The sequence below is a fragment of the Colias philodice genome, chromosome 8 (genome assembly GCF_061535455.1).
Source record: "Colias philodice isolate Cphi_HAF_F1 chromosome 8, ilColPhil1 Martin Lab GWU primary, whole genome shotgun sequence".
Taxonomy (NCBI): Eukaryota; Metazoa; Arthropoda; class Insecta; order Lepidoptera; family Pieridae; genus Colias; species Colias philodice.
The window spans coordinates 1,968,960-1,987,129 of record NC_143093.1 but is presented as its reverse complement, the minus strand read 5'-3'; the positions used below and the strand labels follow the sequence as shown (position 1 = coordinate 1,987,129).

General features: G+C 36.6%; 1 protein-coding gene across 2 annotated transcripts; it reads right to left on the bottom strand.

Moving 5' to 3' along the window:
• Positions 1–433: 433 nt before the first annotated feature.
• On the bottom strand, positions 434–18,128 carry LOC149486314 (uncharacterized). 2 transcript variants are annotated; one of them, XM_089697702.1, is made up of 8 exons: positions 17,540–18,128; positions 11,955–12,089; positions 10,861–10,976; positions 8,386–8,468; positions 7,377–7,675; positions 4,498–5,508; positions 3,515–3,765; positions 434–2,274 (listed from the first exon to the last, which is right to left on the bottom strand). In XM_089697702.1, the coding sequence occupies exons 1-8, from the start codon at positions 17,609–17,611 to the stop codon at positions 1,971–1,973; spliced, it is 2,271 nt and encodes a 756-aa protein (XP_089553828.1). In that variant the 5' UTR covers positions 17,612–18,128; the 3' UTR covers positions 434–1,970. The 2 variants fall into 2 exon arrangements, with proteins under 2 accessions (XP_089553828.1, XP_089553829.1); XM_089697703.1 differs by having other exon boundaries at positions 10,861–10,958; positions 17,540–18,127.
• Positions 18,129–18,170: the final 42 nt, after the last annotated feature.

The following is an 18,170-nucleotide window of genomic DNA, read 5'->3' as shown; positions in this document are numbered from 1 at the left end:
ACCTTATCTCTCGATAATATTTAGTGTACTTTCAAAACCCACTTCCTTCCACCATTTCCTCATAATAATCTTCCTTTTTACCAGAAAATATAATTGGATCAGTATTATCTACCCTACTTTCAGCGCTGTGATGCGGATGTACCTAATCCAGCAATTTCGTCTCAAAACCACAGACTAGTTCAGATTCTAATGGCAACATTTAAAAGTACATAAACATGGTAGATGCAAGTAAATGTTTTATTTCATTACTTTTAATATCACTGCATTGTTACATCATGTTGTAAACAATTTTTATATTCTCCTAGTTCTATGAAAGTTTACAACAAACTTTAAAATAAGAGTAGAGGCCGAGACCTTATACTGTTGTACTTTTTTAAACTTACTGAATAGCCAATAAGAGAGTTCAGAAGAGATAAATAGAGAAGACATGTAAAATGTTTTATATTTTATTGTAAACTTTCATAACCTTATTATATATAGAGCAACCATAATAATAAACTTAGAAAAGCGTATTTGAAACACAATTAACAATAATATCGCCTGCGACGTTGCAATAGAAGCCATTTCACACTAAATTTATTTTTATGGACACTCTTTGCTTAGTGTATGGTAAATACTGTCTCCACATTTGATAACATGGAAAATAAGACTATTTCAAACAATTTATGTATTTGATAATTGCATGATTAAAGTTGTTAAACAGTTAAACTACATGTAACAATATAAAATAAAAAACATTTTGTTTTTGATCAGCCAATTTTTTGTCAGTTCACAAATTCCTAGTAATTATCACAATTAAGACTAAGATTTTTATGTAGTCCTTAAAAATGTTAAACTGAAATGAGAAAACAATTTTAATAAAATATTTATGATTCTTTTTCACATGATAAAATTTGTCAAAATAGTTTTATCTTCCATGAATTGATCACATAACTTACAAACAATTCTATATATACATTATAAATATTACGGTGTCCTGATGCTATAAACTGCTATATACATTTTAACTATATGTACAGTACATTCCGACAGCTGTGTATCTATTTACAAATGTCACTGCAATGAATAAATTAGTTCTAAAACTTTAACAAAGTATATATCTACAATTTTCTATACTACAATTAGATATATGTACTTGGTATTAGTGAGATTTCCAAACTTCATAATTCTCTTGTCTCGATTGATACAAATAGGATAATCCTGGAATTAAATTACATTGATTTTCACCTTAATTTATTCATAGCCCATAGTCACGATAAAGAATATAGTTGTTTGTCGAGTTGTGAGAATTCACATGTCACTGGGTTAAATACAAAACAAATGTTTGATCCTCAACCTGTAAGCAATTTGGCATCAGAACACCCTGATGACAACTTGATAAAACAAAAAGAGATAAACCGATCGCTGGCAATAGTTGCACTTATTTGGCAATAAAAAACTATATCATAAGGGCATTAACGCAACTTGATTAGAGATTCCATCGTCAGATACAATATGTACAGTTCATGGAAACTGAGTTCACTGAAAGTCAGCTTTGAGTATTGACAGCGTTAACGTCAACAAAATTTCGTAAAATTTGATACAAAACTCTCGTAACAACGTCATAAAAGATACAATTATTAAAATTTCAATATCCAACACACACATACGTATCGCGCGCATCTATCACACGTTAGAAATAATTTGTGCTAAAACATGATTTGCACTGGCGAATATGTTACAGTCGAACAGGGTTTTCACAGCGAACAGTATTGCTCATTAGCACTTACGAGGATTCATATTCAAGACGAGCGTCGAACACGAGCGAGACATCATCCGAAACGTTCATTGGTCCCTATACGATAACGAGAACCAAAAGTCCCGATGCACGGTCTGTCGGTAACTTGAAACACTACACGGTACTACACGGTCACGCGGCACTACACTCAGTCACGCGGCACTACACATCAACTGGCAGTGTGTGGCGATCGCTAGGCGTGGCGGGGACACGCGGCACTGAAGTTGTCACTGTCTAGTCGCCACTTGTTAGCCTTGGCGCAGGGCAGATGCGCGCGGGCGCGGCACGGGCGGGTTGCACAGGCCAGCGGGGCTCCGGGGGCCGCACAGTGCGCGCACGTGGAGCCCCGGGAGCCCCACACGGCGGGCGCGAGGCCCCACACGCGCGCGCCCGCCGCCACCAGCCCGGGCGCCCACACCGCGCACGCCTCGTGGAACCACACCTCCACGCCGCCCTCTACCGTGGGGAAGCGTTGTTGGGATGCTTCGTCTAACGCCCTGAAATGGTTAATAAATTTATTTGACATTGTAATTTAATAAATAGTTCTGTATGTTTATAGAGGTATTATAGTCGAGCCAATTTAATAGGCAACATTTGACGTCTATCAATTTTATCTTCAAAGAGAGGTATAGAGCAGGCTCCAAGAAGATGTTCGTTTGAAAAAATAGCGGACCTAAATCTGACTTCTGATTTAGGTCCGCTATTTTTTCAAACGAAGGCTTCTTAATTATTTAAAATAATAATTTAAAAAATATATTCATGAGTTTTCAATCTATAGTGGTATAAAGTTAACTCAAAAATGGAGCATTTTCGTAAATTTTCTAAAAAATCTTAGAGAAAGTGTAAGAAATGTTATAGTATGCTATATATTCGTAATCTGCTCAATAAGCTCTTTCATTTGATACCCCACACGGCATGTTTTGGAAATTTTAATTTTTTTCTTTGAATGCCATATTTAATTACCGGGGTGGGGGAGGGGGACCACAAAACTGGTTGGCAACATCTGTCTATAGGATGTCTGGGATCTATACAATATATATCAGAAGTCAGATTTAGGTCCGCTATTTTTGCAAACGAAACTCCACTGAGAGTACCGGTCTAGTAGCCTGTTTAATAACATTGATTAAAGTGAATTAATCGATACGGACTTAAAACATTTCATAATCGAACTTGAAACACATGTCAATTTTAAAATTCATCAGGCGAATCCCTGTCCCAGTAAAATACTTTCTTTCGAAAATTTTAGCAGCAAAATAAGACAAGTTTATTAGATAATTAAAAAAAACACAATGCATTTGTTAATTTATGAAGTTTTTTATTCACAAGTAATCAATGCAATCGATTGTAGATGTCAGATTTCGATTTTTAGAGTAACGTCTCTGGTATTTAAAAAGAAAAAAAGGTTTATTGACACAAAATTGTTGCGAACTGTTTATAATTTAAATCAAACCTTAAAATTACTTGCATCGGTCATTATTATTATAAATATGTAATCGTAATTGAAAAAGTTAAGCAAATGTGCAGTTCTAACAAAACGAAATATCGTGTTATTCTGTGTCGTCGTTACCAGGTTATGTTGTTGAATTTTGTTGAACTGTCAAATGTTGCCTATTAAAATGGCTCCACTATAAAAAGAAAGTATTTTTGTGTTATGTATGTATCGTAGTTGTCAATATTCTCGTAGCAATCTGCGTAGCATTGTCGTAGCCGCGCACGTAGCGTGCACACACTACACACCTGTACTCAGCGCAGGCGGTGGGCGCGGTGTAGGGCCCGAACAGGTCGCCCAGTTGGGCGGCGTGCGGGCCGCGCTCGCAGAAGGCGCAGCGCCACGTGGCGTCGGGCGTGGCGGCGTCGTAGCGCAGGCCCAGCGTGCTGGCGTGCAGGCCGCGCGCGCGCACGCCGCGCCACTCCTCGCCGCCGCGCCGCTCCTCGTCCGTCGCGTTCACCACCGACACCGACACGGGCGAGTCGCGCGGACCGACGATCTGGAATTATTGTAGTTGTTTTTATTTATATGATTTTCCAACAAAGGATACAGTCTATATTATTTTACATAGCTTACAATTGAATAAAATATGGTCTACAGCACTAATATGTCAATTTGCTGAAAAAAAAATATAATTTAATTTTTAATATAATAATATTTTGAACGTCAAAGTGCTTAAATTTTTTATTCCAATTAAATTCATTCAAACTTTAAACATAAAATACATTTAATAATAGAAAATATTTTTATCGCTCATTACAGACTATGAGGATTAACGATTTAAATTTCGTTAATCATTGACCGAAGATGTCTAGATGTTTTACATGAAATGGGACAGCACGACAATCCGTGGAAGGCTAACAGAATGAGCGTAGATTGACACATAAGATGCGTGAGTGCGTTCTTTTTACACAAAAGGAGTAGTTTTGTGGTTTCAGTTGCAACGAATGCAACATGTTAACCTTTTTTTAGTTGAACTGAGATCTATTAATAAGTAATAAGTAAAGTAAATATATCGTATTTTATAATATGGAAATTTTTCTTTCAGTATTCAAAAATTATTTTATGTTACTTTCGTAGTTACAAGATTTATAGCAACAATATTTATAGCTCAATTGAAATTTCAGCTGTGATTTCTGATTCAAATTCTTAATTTTAACTAAATTTATTTATTTCATTGTTTTACATTTAAATGTAAGACAATGAAATAAATTTGGTCATTACAACTAACCTGTATATACGGGCCTCTCGACCGACTAGAACTCGCATTGCTCCCGGAATCATATGCATCCTTAACCGCCTCCTTTTTATTCCCCATCTTTTTCCTCGCGACCTTCCGTCTCGCGGGCTCGTCTCCAGTAGACCGTCTACTCGACCGTTTCGATGCTTTCTTTTCCCCTTTAGTCGGCGCCGATTTCCGTCTTTTCCTCGCTTTCGTTGCCTTTTCGTCCACTTTAGATTCCGCGGGTACTTCCTCTATACCCGCAAACATTTTCTCTAATTGGTTTTCGACTTCAACAAAACTCGCGGAGGTCGGTTCTGCTGTTTTCGTTTCGCTCGCTTCTGGTTCCGCTGGTTTCGCTTCAGACGGTGATTCCACAGGAACGTTAGTCGATTCCGAGTTCGTTCTTGCGCTTCTACGTCTCGGTGCCGCGGCGGTGGGAGGAGGTTCCAGATCATCTTTTTTCGGTGGCGACTTTAATATTTCCTTGGGCGATTTGGGCGGTGATTTCGGGGGTGATTTTGGCGTTATTTCTGGTGGTTTTTCGTGGGGTGGCGATTTCTCCGGTTCAGGGCTGGCTAGGACGCTTTTTAGCTTGTCGATGGTAACTGGGGTGTCCGGTTCGATAGGCAGCGGCGGGGGTTCAGGTATATCTCTCGACCCGCGCTCCGTGTTGGCTATCATAGCGGCGATATCGTCTATGGTCTCTGCGGAGTCGGCGCGGGTTTTTCTGCGGGCGTGAGGTTCTGGCTGTTGCGGGGGGGAGGGGGGCCTGTCCGGTTTATGTGGGCCGTTGTGTGCGTGCGCGTCGCCGTTTTCTAGCGGGAGGGTGGGAGTGCCGCGGGGAGGGGTGGGTGTGTGCGGGGTGGGGGCGCGGGGCGCGGCGGGCGCGGGGGCAAGGGCGGCGGGGGAAGGGGCCGGCGCGGGCGCGGGGGGAGGGGGCACGGGCACGCGTATCGTGCGTTCCGGTTTCCGCTTCCGCTTCGAGCCCGGCGGCGCGCCGCATGAGTCCGCTGAGTCCTGGAAATAGATAGAGGTGAATTAGTTTACGTGCTTTTAATAATCTCAATTAGAAATGTAAATAAATAGAATATTAAGTTTTTCAAAAAACAAACAATGGAGAATGTTAACTAATTTTGATTATTAGCACTCCATATTCTCTGTCAAAAATAAAAAATACTAGTGAAAAAATTATTTCGATACGTCAATTAGTTTCCGATTTAGAAGTAAAACAAGTTGTAAACGCCCGGTGACGGTGTGACGTCACACCACAACACGCTCAATCTGGCTCACTCAGTCCGCTAGCGATCGCGCGGCCCGTGCCGTCGAAATTATAATTAAATGCTTTTAAAAATGTCCAATCCAAATACCAGAAAATCATGTGTTCCTAAATGTATAAAAAACACATACCAATTCGCCGGATAAGTTGTTTTTTATAGTTCCAAAGGACGTAAACAAAAAATGGTCAGATGCAAAACCTTCAGAATTTTCCGTGTTCTTACATAATATACTACATATTATGTATAATATTTTGAGAACATTGCAGCTGTTTTGCGTTATCCTTTGTTTTCTATGCAAGTTTTAATCTATACTAGACTGTGCTTCTACTCTGCTTGTATGGGCTAGGTGTAGGTAGATGGCTAATAATGTGGCTAATAAGATTTTTTCTTGTTTTAAGTTGAGAATGATATTATGTAGAACTCTACTAAATATAAGTTGGTCGGGGGAAGAATTAAACAAAAACAGGGTATAGTTCCACACAAATTCAAATATCAACAGGAAAAGGAAGACAAACCTCAGAGATCAGCAGTGCAAAAACGTTATCGTATTTTGAGAAACTATTAAATAAAAATGAAACTTTGGCGGTAGAAAAAAACCAGAAGAGACATTTGTTGCTAGCTATGAAGACGATATAGCAATAGAAGATCCATTAAGTTTTTGAAATAATGATGATCAGTGTTTATAATTAATATAAAAAAAAAAGTAAGGGAGTGCAAGTAAACCTGAAACTTAAAGGTGTAAATAAATCAACCATGACTGTTATTTTATTAAACGAATAATAATTACTATTATTGGACTATTAACGTAATTCGCGGACGAAAACCCATCAAAATACTGCGCAAGCTATTACACCTACTACAGCGCTGCCGACTTGATACAAAGCACGGAGGTGCGGCCGCGCGGCGCGTTGTGACGTGACGTCACAAGCGGTCACGTGACTATTAGCGGGACTCGATATTTTTCGAAACTTTGAATGCGTATAAAATCAAAACTACTTGGTATTTTTGACTACGACAAAAACTAGTGTATTTGTATACATACAGGCTATACTGAGACACAATTTCAAGGGATTTGGCATACCTAGTAACATTCTCCATTGTCCAGTACAAATTATATGCTTATTAGAATCAATGATGAATAATGAAGTCATGAAGATGCACATAAAAATGAATTGTATAATATGTTATTGTACAATTAAATTAATATAATATTGAACTTTTTATACAATGAAAAGGATATGAACGAATATTGATTAGAATATGGATTATATTACTTTTCATAAAAAGAATGAAATGCTTTTAAGTTTTAATATAGAGAGGCGACTTTCAGTTTATTTATAAGAAACTAGCCCTAGGTACGCCCCGGCTTCGCCCGTGGTACGTGGTATTTCGCAATAAAAGGTAGCCTATGTCCTTTCTCGATCAAAATATCTCCATACCAAATTTCATGGAAATTGGTTCAGTAGTTTAGGCGTGATTGAATAACAGACGGACAGACAGAGTTACTTTCGCATTTATAATATTTATTAGTATGGATGAAATGCATGTATTATGAGGGTAGCAACTTTACGGCAAACTGTGTATCAAGAAAATCATGCTACCGCTCACCTCATTGGACGAGGGCGGCGAGGGCGTGGGCGCGGCCCTCGAGTGCACGATCACCGAGTGGGGCGACGCGGGCGCCGGCGCCGCCGACAGCCGCTCCAGTAGCGCGTCGACCCGCGCGTGCGACGGACGTGCGTGCGGCGCGGCGCGCGCGATCAGACTGTTGATCGTGGGCGCGTCGCGCACGGAGAGGGAGGGCGCGGTGTGCGGGGCGGGGGAGCCGTTCGCGCCTCGCGACCCGACTGTGAGGTCGACGCCGCCCCGCGCGTACGCTAGCAGCTCTTCAGCGCGGACTAGCTTATCTGAAAGTTGAAGACATTGTGTTTGAAAGTGGATATTTACCACTAAACAACTATACTCACAATATCGCACACACACTAACTTATGCCCACACATAATCACTCGTCTCCTTTCATGTTCATAAGTTAGATAGAGATAAGTAAGATATCCATTAGTTAATTTCTTTTTATATTCTTTATATCCGAACTTAAAAATCAAATTCGTTGACTTAGTTGTGATGACCACCTTGAGATGTTTTTTTATATTATATAAATTATATGCGGAAGGAACTCATATCTTTAATACAGGTTACCTACTCGGTAACCTAGCAAAGATGCCAGTCTTAACCGTTGATTGATATATACCTATCATTATACAATTACCTAATGTATTTAGCTCTAAGGTTAGGTTAAGTTTGATTGAATAAACGAATTTGAATTTGAATATCATATTATGAGGTCGTCAGATCACGTCCGAGTGGTGTTGTAAACAACATAAATAGAAATTGACAAATTATATAACTGTATTAGTAAAAAGGCAAGTATGTAGAAGTATCACTCATAAACAATTTCTGACTAATTCAAGCACAGGCATAGATTTGCTTCAGAAAATAATTATTGAGCATTATTGCAAGTGTAGTCCTAGATTGATCAACGCACACAACTGTATACTAATAATTCAAATGAAAACATCACATTTCATTTATTTCAAATATTAAAAAAATGTTGTATACCTCTGCTAGGTCCTAAATGCGGGTACAAGTCTGCAGGTGGTATCGCCGAACCTGCTTTGACATCACCAGGCGACGGTGTATGCCTGAAAAGCATAAATACGAAATAAATTTCAAATGCAAACAACATCAAGTTATTTTAAATACTTATATTATATACAACAATAATATATTTAATTTAAAAATATTACAATAAGTAATTTCACTAATTTACCATTCATAAATATTCATAAGTTGATAAAAAAAACTGTTTACAACAGCTTTCCTTTTATTATTTTATACAATACAAATAATTTGAACTGAACCCACATATTTTAGCAGTTAAGCAAACAGATATTTTGCGATATGGTATGTTTGTTGAATAAACGTCTGCCTCACTAAATAGACATGTGAATTATAATATACTAGCTTTCCGCCCGTGGCTTCGCCCGCTTTGTCTAAAACATAATAAATTATATACTAAAACCTTCCTCTTGAATCACTCTATCTATTAAAAAAAACCGCATCAAAATCCGTTGCGTAGTTTTAAGGGTCAGCTCACACCGAGACGCGACGCGGCGCGACGCTGCGCGCACTTTTTTCATAGAGCGACTCAGAATATACTTTATTCACTACACGAAAAGATACACATTACATTGTGAGAATTCAGATTACGTTGCACCACGCAGCGCTGCGCCTCGAGGTGCCTCGCGGCGTAGCAATGTGTATCTTTTCGTGTAGTGAATAAAGTATATTCTGAGTCGCTCTATGAAAAATGTGCGCGCAGCGTCGCGCCGCGTCGCGTCTCGGTGTGAGCTGACCCTAAGCATACATAGGGACAGAGAAAGCAACTTTGTTTTATACTATGTAGTGATGTGTAATTTATTTGATGTTCTACATTCTAGTTATTATTAACGAGTTAAGGTATAAGCAGATTCTATTTTTATATTGAAACTAACTAACTTGACAAACATTGTTCTTCTAGGAAACCCTCTTCATTCATTTAGTCAAATAAAAAATTAGTTAAAGAACTATTTTCCGACTGAGTTTGATAGCAAAATTCTAAAAATAAGTAAGATTATCATCAATTCCAAATACCATGCCAATTCATAAAAATCGTGTTTCAATTTGTTTCAATAATTTTTGGTAGACGCTATTTTCGCGCTTTTTGATGTATGTAAATCAAAATCGACTTTAATTTCCATGTATTAGACTTGCAAATTGATGCACCTAATGCATAATTAAGTCACAGATTTGATATCAAATTCATAATCAGATAAAGTGTCTATTATGTTATCTTACTAGTATTATTCTTAAAAAAAGTTTATACTGATACAGTATGTATAATCCACATCAAACGAACTTTACATGTACCACCATTGCTAAATATTCATAATTCACCATAAGATTTTTATTGACCATTTGTTTGATTGGACATCCCTCATCATATAACAATTCACTATAAATCTATACTTATTTATTAAGCTGAAGAGTTTGTTTGTTAGAATGCGCTAATCTCAGGAACTACTGGTCTAATTTGAAAAATTCTTTCAGTGTTAGATAGCCCATTTATCGAGGAAGGCTATAGGCTAAATATCATCACGCTAAGACCAACAATGCGGGTGAAACTGCGCGGCACAGCTAGTTAAACATATCTGACTTAGTCTACTGCAACTTTTATTTTCAATTCCGTTTCGGCTCCTGCAGCCCTTATTTCAAGTAGCCAAATTCTTATTATAGTAGGGGAGGCCAAGAGGGGATTTTGGGATTTACTCGAGCGCGTCAGATTACTATAAGGGACGGTACCTTAGCTATTCATCAGTACCTCTAGTCAATATGAGCAGTTATGGTTGGTGGGTGCGCTCAGGGGCCCCGCTGGAAAATTTGAATAATCCATAATTCCCTAAGGTTGAGCTCGAATCGTCAGATTAGCGAAATGGGGACTTCTTATATTGTAATTAACCCCCCCATATATTAATCTGACGCGCTCGAATAATATTACTTTAATTTTGTACCCTTTCTTCATAGCGATTAAATCGCCACTTAAATCGTCAGATTAACGTATACTTTTTTTCAGTGACGTCCTGGAGCATGCAAAATATCAATATCTAACGCGCTTGAGTATTTCCAAGCCATTTTTTTTCTTTTTTAAATTAAAAAAAATCAAAAAACCCTTCCCCACCGCTAAAAGTGAAAACATTATAGGACCTTTTTTTCTCGCTATGGTCTAATCTACCAATTCTAATAGGTTCCCGTGACGCTCGAGTAAATCCACATTTAGCATCCTGGGCTCCCCTACTATTACAACATCCTACAATAAATACTAATTCTTCTTATTATTTTTATCACATAATATGATCTGCCATCAGTTGCAAGAATATAAGCAGGTGGGTTTAAAAATATTATGATTAAACATTTATAGAATTAATAGGCATTTTCATTACATTGATAGCTCAAATGATGTACAACAAACGACTACACTTATACTATATTTCCTACCTTAACAAATGTTTATCTGGCGGCGTGGGCGTATGCCGGTATAGCTCGGGCGGCGTCGCCGTGTGCCGAAACACAGAGTTGCCGCCCGCCTTCATGGCCTGCAATTGTAACAGACCCTACGATAGTCCAGGTGTTTAGTGAAACAAAATAGGTTAGAATATTTAGTTAAGTGCAGTTTGGTTTGGGATCCAACTAAGAATAGGATCGATCCATCGCCATCTTGTGACGTCATAATTCGAAAGAATAGGATCAACTGAGAGCTGTTTTGTAATGTCTTAACTGCTAATTCAAACGAATTATTAGTAAAAGTTAAACAATAACGTCTGTATTTAAGATTGATGCATTGGGAAAAATAAAATAAACCGTTACTTATATGCAAAAAAGTATTTTTGAGTAAATCTACTTTTTGTTTATGGTCCCACGCAAGCGAGGGATTTCGCCCGGGTCTAGTGTACAAGTAAATCGTACTTTTTAAATTATATTTGACACAGTTCAATAACGTTCCTTTTCTTATTTGGATCGCAACAAACGAGTTATAAACCCGTGATTATATTCAAGAGTTAGTTGGACATGAGTACTAGGAATTGATAGTTTCATAGAAGCATGATTGATTTTATGCAAATGCGTTATTTTGAATAATGAAAGTCCATTTACCATTATGAGATAATTATGATTCATACACATAATTGCTATGCTAAAAAGCTCAAATTATCATGACACTGGGACAGACGAATTACCTATATGTTACAAATTTGTCTGTATGATGGCAGTAATAAGATTTTAAAGCAAAAGCCAAGTCATACAAAAAACAGCATTGGAGATTATTTTTATAAACACAATATGTATTTTTTATATAAATTCTATGACATAATCACAATGGCTTTAATTGCTTTTTTTTAATATGTACTGCCATCAAAATTTTAAAAAATATCCAGTCAAATAAATTATATTTAACTATTACAGGATTTAAAATCTAAATACAAATCCTTAAAGATGAGCAAAGCATAGATAAAACATTTAATATTTTTTTTCATTTTTATTGCCTTCACACCCTTTAATTTTTTTTTCTAGATTTATCCTTGTCTTTTACTCACTTGCAACGGATCGGGGGGCGAAGGCGCCGGCACGTGGTAGAGGTGGGGCGGAGGCGTCGGCGTGTGCCACGTCACGCCCCGCTCTGACGCCATGTGCGCTTGCGGCGCGCGCGCTAGCAGATTCGCCACCTGTAACTGATGTTGGAGATTCTTTACATTTATGCTGATATAATAACTCATCTATGCTAATATTATAAAGCGGAAGAGTTTGTTTGTTTGAACGCGCTTATCTCGAGAACTACTGGTCCGATTCTTTCGGTGTTAGATAGCCCATTTATCGAGGAAGTCTATAGGCTACATATCATCACGCTAAGACCAACAGGAGCGGAGCAATGCGGGTGAAACCGCTGAGCACAGCTAGTAATAAAGGTATGTAAAGTTATCTCGTCACAATGTTAGTATCATACGCCTCCGAAACGGCTGGACCGATGCTCATGAAATTTTGTTTGAGTAAATCTGAGAATCGGCGAACATCTATTTTTCATCCCCCTATATAATAGTAATTCAGTACAACGTTTGCCGGGTAAGCTAGTATTTTTATCATAAAACTTGAGTACCAACAGATGGTACTTGGTCTTTTTGGAACTTCCAACTTTGTGACCGCGCGCGCCACTAAAGGTAAGCGGACACTTATCCGAGCTGAACGCGTGGAACGCGCGTAAGAAATCGTATTTTTAAATAATAATCACGAAATAGTGCTAGCTCATGCCTCTGTCGTAACTCGTAAGCATATTCTATTGACGAATCTGATGACGTCCGATGATCCCAATTAATCTAGAATTCTTGGGTTCTTGTAGGTTCCGACGATTTGACGCTGGCAAGTTCAAGCGAGGTTTCATAACATTTCTTGTAAAGAATTCTAAAATTCGTTCGTCACTGATAAGTGCGCGTTCACTTTAAAAGTGGCTTAAACACACAGGAATACCTATAGTCGGAAGATCACTGTTTTCAGTGTGGATTCGACATATCACATCCTATGCATGGTGACAGGTCCAATACGCACTTATAATACTTATGTACATAGCTTCATTTCCATTTTAGTGGAAAGATGAGGCTTTTACCCTTAGAATAGGTAAAAGCTTCATCCATCTCTTCCCACTTTTCCTATGAGTAGCAATAATTGTTTTCTGCTGTATTACAGTATTAAGCAGAACTAATTAATTATCACACTAGTGACTAGATATGATCAAAGATGTGTATATATTTTATTGTAGATAAAAAAAATTGTGTGTATATTTTATTGTAGATAAAAAAAAATTCTTAAGATTTATTTCTATATTGATAAAAACTTAGTTTTTGTCTATTTTCCTTATAAAAATGTGATTTAAAATTATAATTCCTGCACATTGTAATTCAGTACCAAGTAACACATTAATCATACAAAGTATTTTGATTACATATAAGAATAATTTATTCATGAGAATAAATTTAATGTTTTCAAAATTATCATTTAGATAACATGTTACTTTTGTTATTTCTTGTATTTTTCATTGTAATTTGAAAAATAGCTTGTAATTTGAATACTTTGTTCATTCTGGTAATATTGTAGGTATGTAAGGGAAATTTGCAAGTAAGATTTAGATTATCATTTCGCGTCTCAAAGGGAACTCTCGTAAAGTACGGTGGATGACGTCGCTTTATCCGTAAAAAAATACGCCACTTCATTTGACCATTAATAATTTAATTGTGATTTTATCGTATTCCGCGCATTTAGGCGTAACTTTTTTTGTTTTAGGCCAATACTAATGAATGTTTTTTACGTGGTTTACAGAAACTCATCCACTTTAAAAGAAAAAATGAAGACGACATTAGTCGATGTTATCGTGAACATTTTGAGGACTACGAATTTACAAAGCGTATTGCTAGTAGACTGCTGACCTTTATGGTTGAACTGGAATGGTTTTAGTAATGTCTTCTCACGCAAAAATGACGCTTCACGTAAAATTGTGGAACAACCCTTAATCGTAAGGGCAATTCAACTATGCATAATAGAAAGTCAAAATCCATGCATTGAATTCGACAAAACTATGACCCTGTTAAGTCTTTCAAGTTCCGATTCCTTACATTTAGCACTAAAACGATAGCCGGAAGCCGCGTCCGGACCTCAATATCTACTTGGCTAGGGTATCCGGCATATTGAATTACAACGTAATTAAAAAAGGACAAGGTCCTTTAAAGTTTAGAATGCGTATAGTAATAATCGTGAGTATATTTCTTAGATAGTAAATTTAATAAATTATATTCCGCAATAATATTATATATACTTACAACTTAGGTACCTATATTATTTGATATCCATAATCCATTTCCATTTCTTTCTATTCGCAAATTACCGACAAACACATTTATTTATAGGATGTACGTTCCCGCGAAACCGCAATAATATCGTAATCATAAACGATTACACCACAGATAACGAAATTGTGCATAAATTAATAGCTTCATTCTATAGTTAATCATAGAACTTAGTGATTTCCTTAGATTGTTAACACACGCGAAGTTTAGGGGCTAAATACCATTTATCATTGTGCACCAAATACCTATTAATAAATAGATGGGCACAATAAATTTATGGTAAGTTTGAAATAAAAGTAGGCAATAAACAATGATATATGTATTTTGAAACATAGAGTCAGGCAATTTAGTTGTATGAAACTTATAAATCATAGTCTGGCATGTTTGCAGAGTGCACATCTGGATATATGTACATAAAAAGCATAGCCAATTATTTCTTACCCTGAATAACACACTAATATTTTTTATACAATAAAACTTTATAAGTGAAACAGATGTCTGCTTTTTGAAGCTCTGTATGGAACTATTTAAGAACCTGACTAATTATTGTTAGTTAGTTGAAAGCGATATATATTGTTTTGGTTTTATTTGAATTAGATTAAATTTTATTTAAATTTTTTAGATTCTAGGCATCGCCATATGGTGGATGTTCCATGTACCCGGACTAAGCGGTTCGATTCCACATTCTTCATTCAAACCGCTCTAGGGACTGGAACGCGCTTCCTGAATCTGTGTTCCCCGACGAGTACAATATTGGGGTCTTCAAGAGAAGAGTGAACCGGTACCTACTAGGGAGGCGCGTACCATCTTAGACCGCATCTTAGCTTTCCATCAGGCAAGATTGCGGTCAAGCGCTTCCCTATCTTAAGTAAAAAAAAAACTAGCGGTCCGCCCCAGCTTCGCCCGTGGTACATATTTCGCAATTAAAGGTAGCCTATGTTCTTTCTCAGGGTCTAAAGATTATCTGTGCCAAATTTCATCAAAATTGGTCCAGTAGTTTATGTGTGAAAACCATACATACATACATACAAACCTTTCCTCTTTATAATATTAGTATAGATCAACACAATTGAGCTAACATGAATGTATATTAATGCTATAAAAAATATACTCCGCCTATAATATCATCTCCATGAATCTATAGTTTGTTTTAAGAATAAATAAAAAGTCACTGAATGAAATCCGACAAATTGTGCATTTGTCGGTATATACAATAAAGGATAAATTTTCAATGCTAAATCTCTCTTAATAAATTTTCAAAACTTTTGACACAATTTTACAAAAAAAAAATGTAGCCCTAATTCACATATAGTCTATACCGATACACAAAACATTAAATGTTTTTAAATTTAAAGATTAAACATATCAGTTCATTAGGTATCTTCCAATAATAAGTGCAGAGAGTGGTGGCACATGAGTAAATAAACTCATCGGCTCCACTACTACAAGCACATGATACGCGTACCACAGGGAAGATATCATTGCTTGTCATTTAATAGTTAAAAAAAACTAAAAAACACGCTGTTAGTTCGGTTTTCTATAAAACGCGTGTTTTTTATTTTTTTTTAACTAGGTATTATTTATTTTATCAAATTAGTGTATTGTCATTGGTCCTCAATAAATCTACAAAGTTTGAACGAAATCTGGCCGTTTAAAGTGGGTCAAAATCGCGCCCAAAGAAGTCGGTAACAAACATACAGGTGAAGCTAATATAAAGCGTGTAATAACCAGTGTTCTAACTTACTAATGGTACAAAATATGAAAATATCCAATGTTCAATGGTACATACTTACTTATTAATTATTTATTTTAACAGGTTACCAATAAATCTTAGCACACAAATTACCATATGGACAACTTTATATTGCAATGAGAGCAAATTCCAATTTGATAAAATATTTTCCAACATTAGATTAGATTAGATGTTTCACATGATGAATTGGTTTGGAAATTGAAAGAAATATTACTAGTAGCAAGATAACAAGCACTTTCTTACTTAGGGTGCACTCACACACATCAGTCACCGTCAAGTCACCGATGACTGATCGGTGACGGTTTGTGTACGTATCCACAAACACCAGTCACCGTCATGTTGTCCGTCAGTCACGTCGCCGGTTTGACTGAATCATTGAACACATACATCAGGTTAGTCAGTGATTAGACGTGTGTCACGCTAGAGAACAATCATGTCAATTGACCTGACCTGCCTGCCTGCCTGACATTGTGCCTGACCGGGGACGTCACTGATAGATTTCGTGCCGGCGACTGTCGTGTGGGAACAGAGTCATACTAGAACTATTGATACATATTTTTTTTTAATCCTGTCCGGTGACGTGCCGTGACGGTGACTGATGTGTGTGAGTGCACCCTTACTGTATTGTTATTTTTACCCGACTGCCAAAGAAGGAGGGTAATGTTTTTCGAGTGTATGTAAGTATGTATGTATGTCTTTTCCTTTGTGACCACCTGTAGCCTAAACGGCTTGATGGGTTTTGATGTATGAGGTATCGTTAGATTTGTCTTGATTACGGGAGTGTCATAGGATATATTTTATCCTAAAAGTCCCACGGGATAAAGACATAATTGTTTTACTCTTTTTTTAGTGTGCAGTCGGGTATTTTGTTTTTTTAATAATAATATCTTCTTGTTAATCTGTAATTTTTTTAGACCACTTTAACTCCTTATTAAATTATTAGGTACTTAAAAAATTAATAGTGAATACAGTCACATGAAATTTAGAATGAACTTAAAATTTTCCATTCAAAACACAAATTGTATTTTGAGTTTTATTTTTATTTTTTCATTACATTTGGATTTGAAAATTGATTTTTTATTTAAATTAAGATTAGCATTGAGGAAAATCTGTACTTAAAATCTGAGTGTAATTTTTTGAGGTTATTTATTATTATATTTAAATTATTGAGTTACATTTGAGAAATATTTTTATAGATTGTATTAATACAAAATCTTAACTATTTGATAAAAGTATTTCATATTTAATTGAAAAATAAAAACATGAGTATGGCAACCCTAAAATTAGCAAAGTAGCACAAGTGTCAACATGAATATTCCAAACAGCTGATTCTTGTGTTGCAATATAATAAACTGAATTATGTATACATAGATTTTCATATTATCATTTTAATTACTTTATTTATGTACTATTTACACTGTTGTTGTTAGTTTTATAAATAAGTTTGAAAACTTTAGAATGATAACATCTAAAGTGATGTTTAATATTTTGTTGCATTAGGGAAAAATAACAAAATAAATGAAATAGTCTACACCACCTGCAAAGGACTCCAGCCACTACCAAGCTGTGATTGCCTTCCGTTCGGGTTATGTTGCGACCCGCCTGACATTGTGTGCGGAACCCTCAGGGCACTTTAATCACTCAATGAATTCCAATGCTCCAACAATTGCTACTTCAGTCCACCATAATGATACCGGCGAGTTTCAAGTTTTCACCCGCGTAACTGCGCTCCTTTACGACGTGTACAGAAATTTCTTAAATGTTTTCATCGGCGCACGTTTGTGTCACATGTAACTTTCATCACTTATAAGCTTCCTGGCATGATAACAACACTTATTTACAGTTTTTGACACGCTTATTTCAAAATAAATCACTTTTATTTCGAGTGTGGTATGGTGTTCACGGATCTGATGCTCACTTCGCGTGACATTTTGATCGCGTTAAGCGTTTGAAAATATACACTAGAGGTTACTTTTGATACTTGATTTAAATTCGCAGAATATCTTTCACTATGTTTACGTAAGAAAAAACTTAAAAACCACTAATAGTTATCTAAAAAATGCAAACTTCGTAAAACTTTGCACAAGGTTCAATCGCAACAATGGTGGCCGATTGGGATTTTGAAAGCTCGATTAGCGCCATCTTGTAGAAAACTGCTAGAAATAATC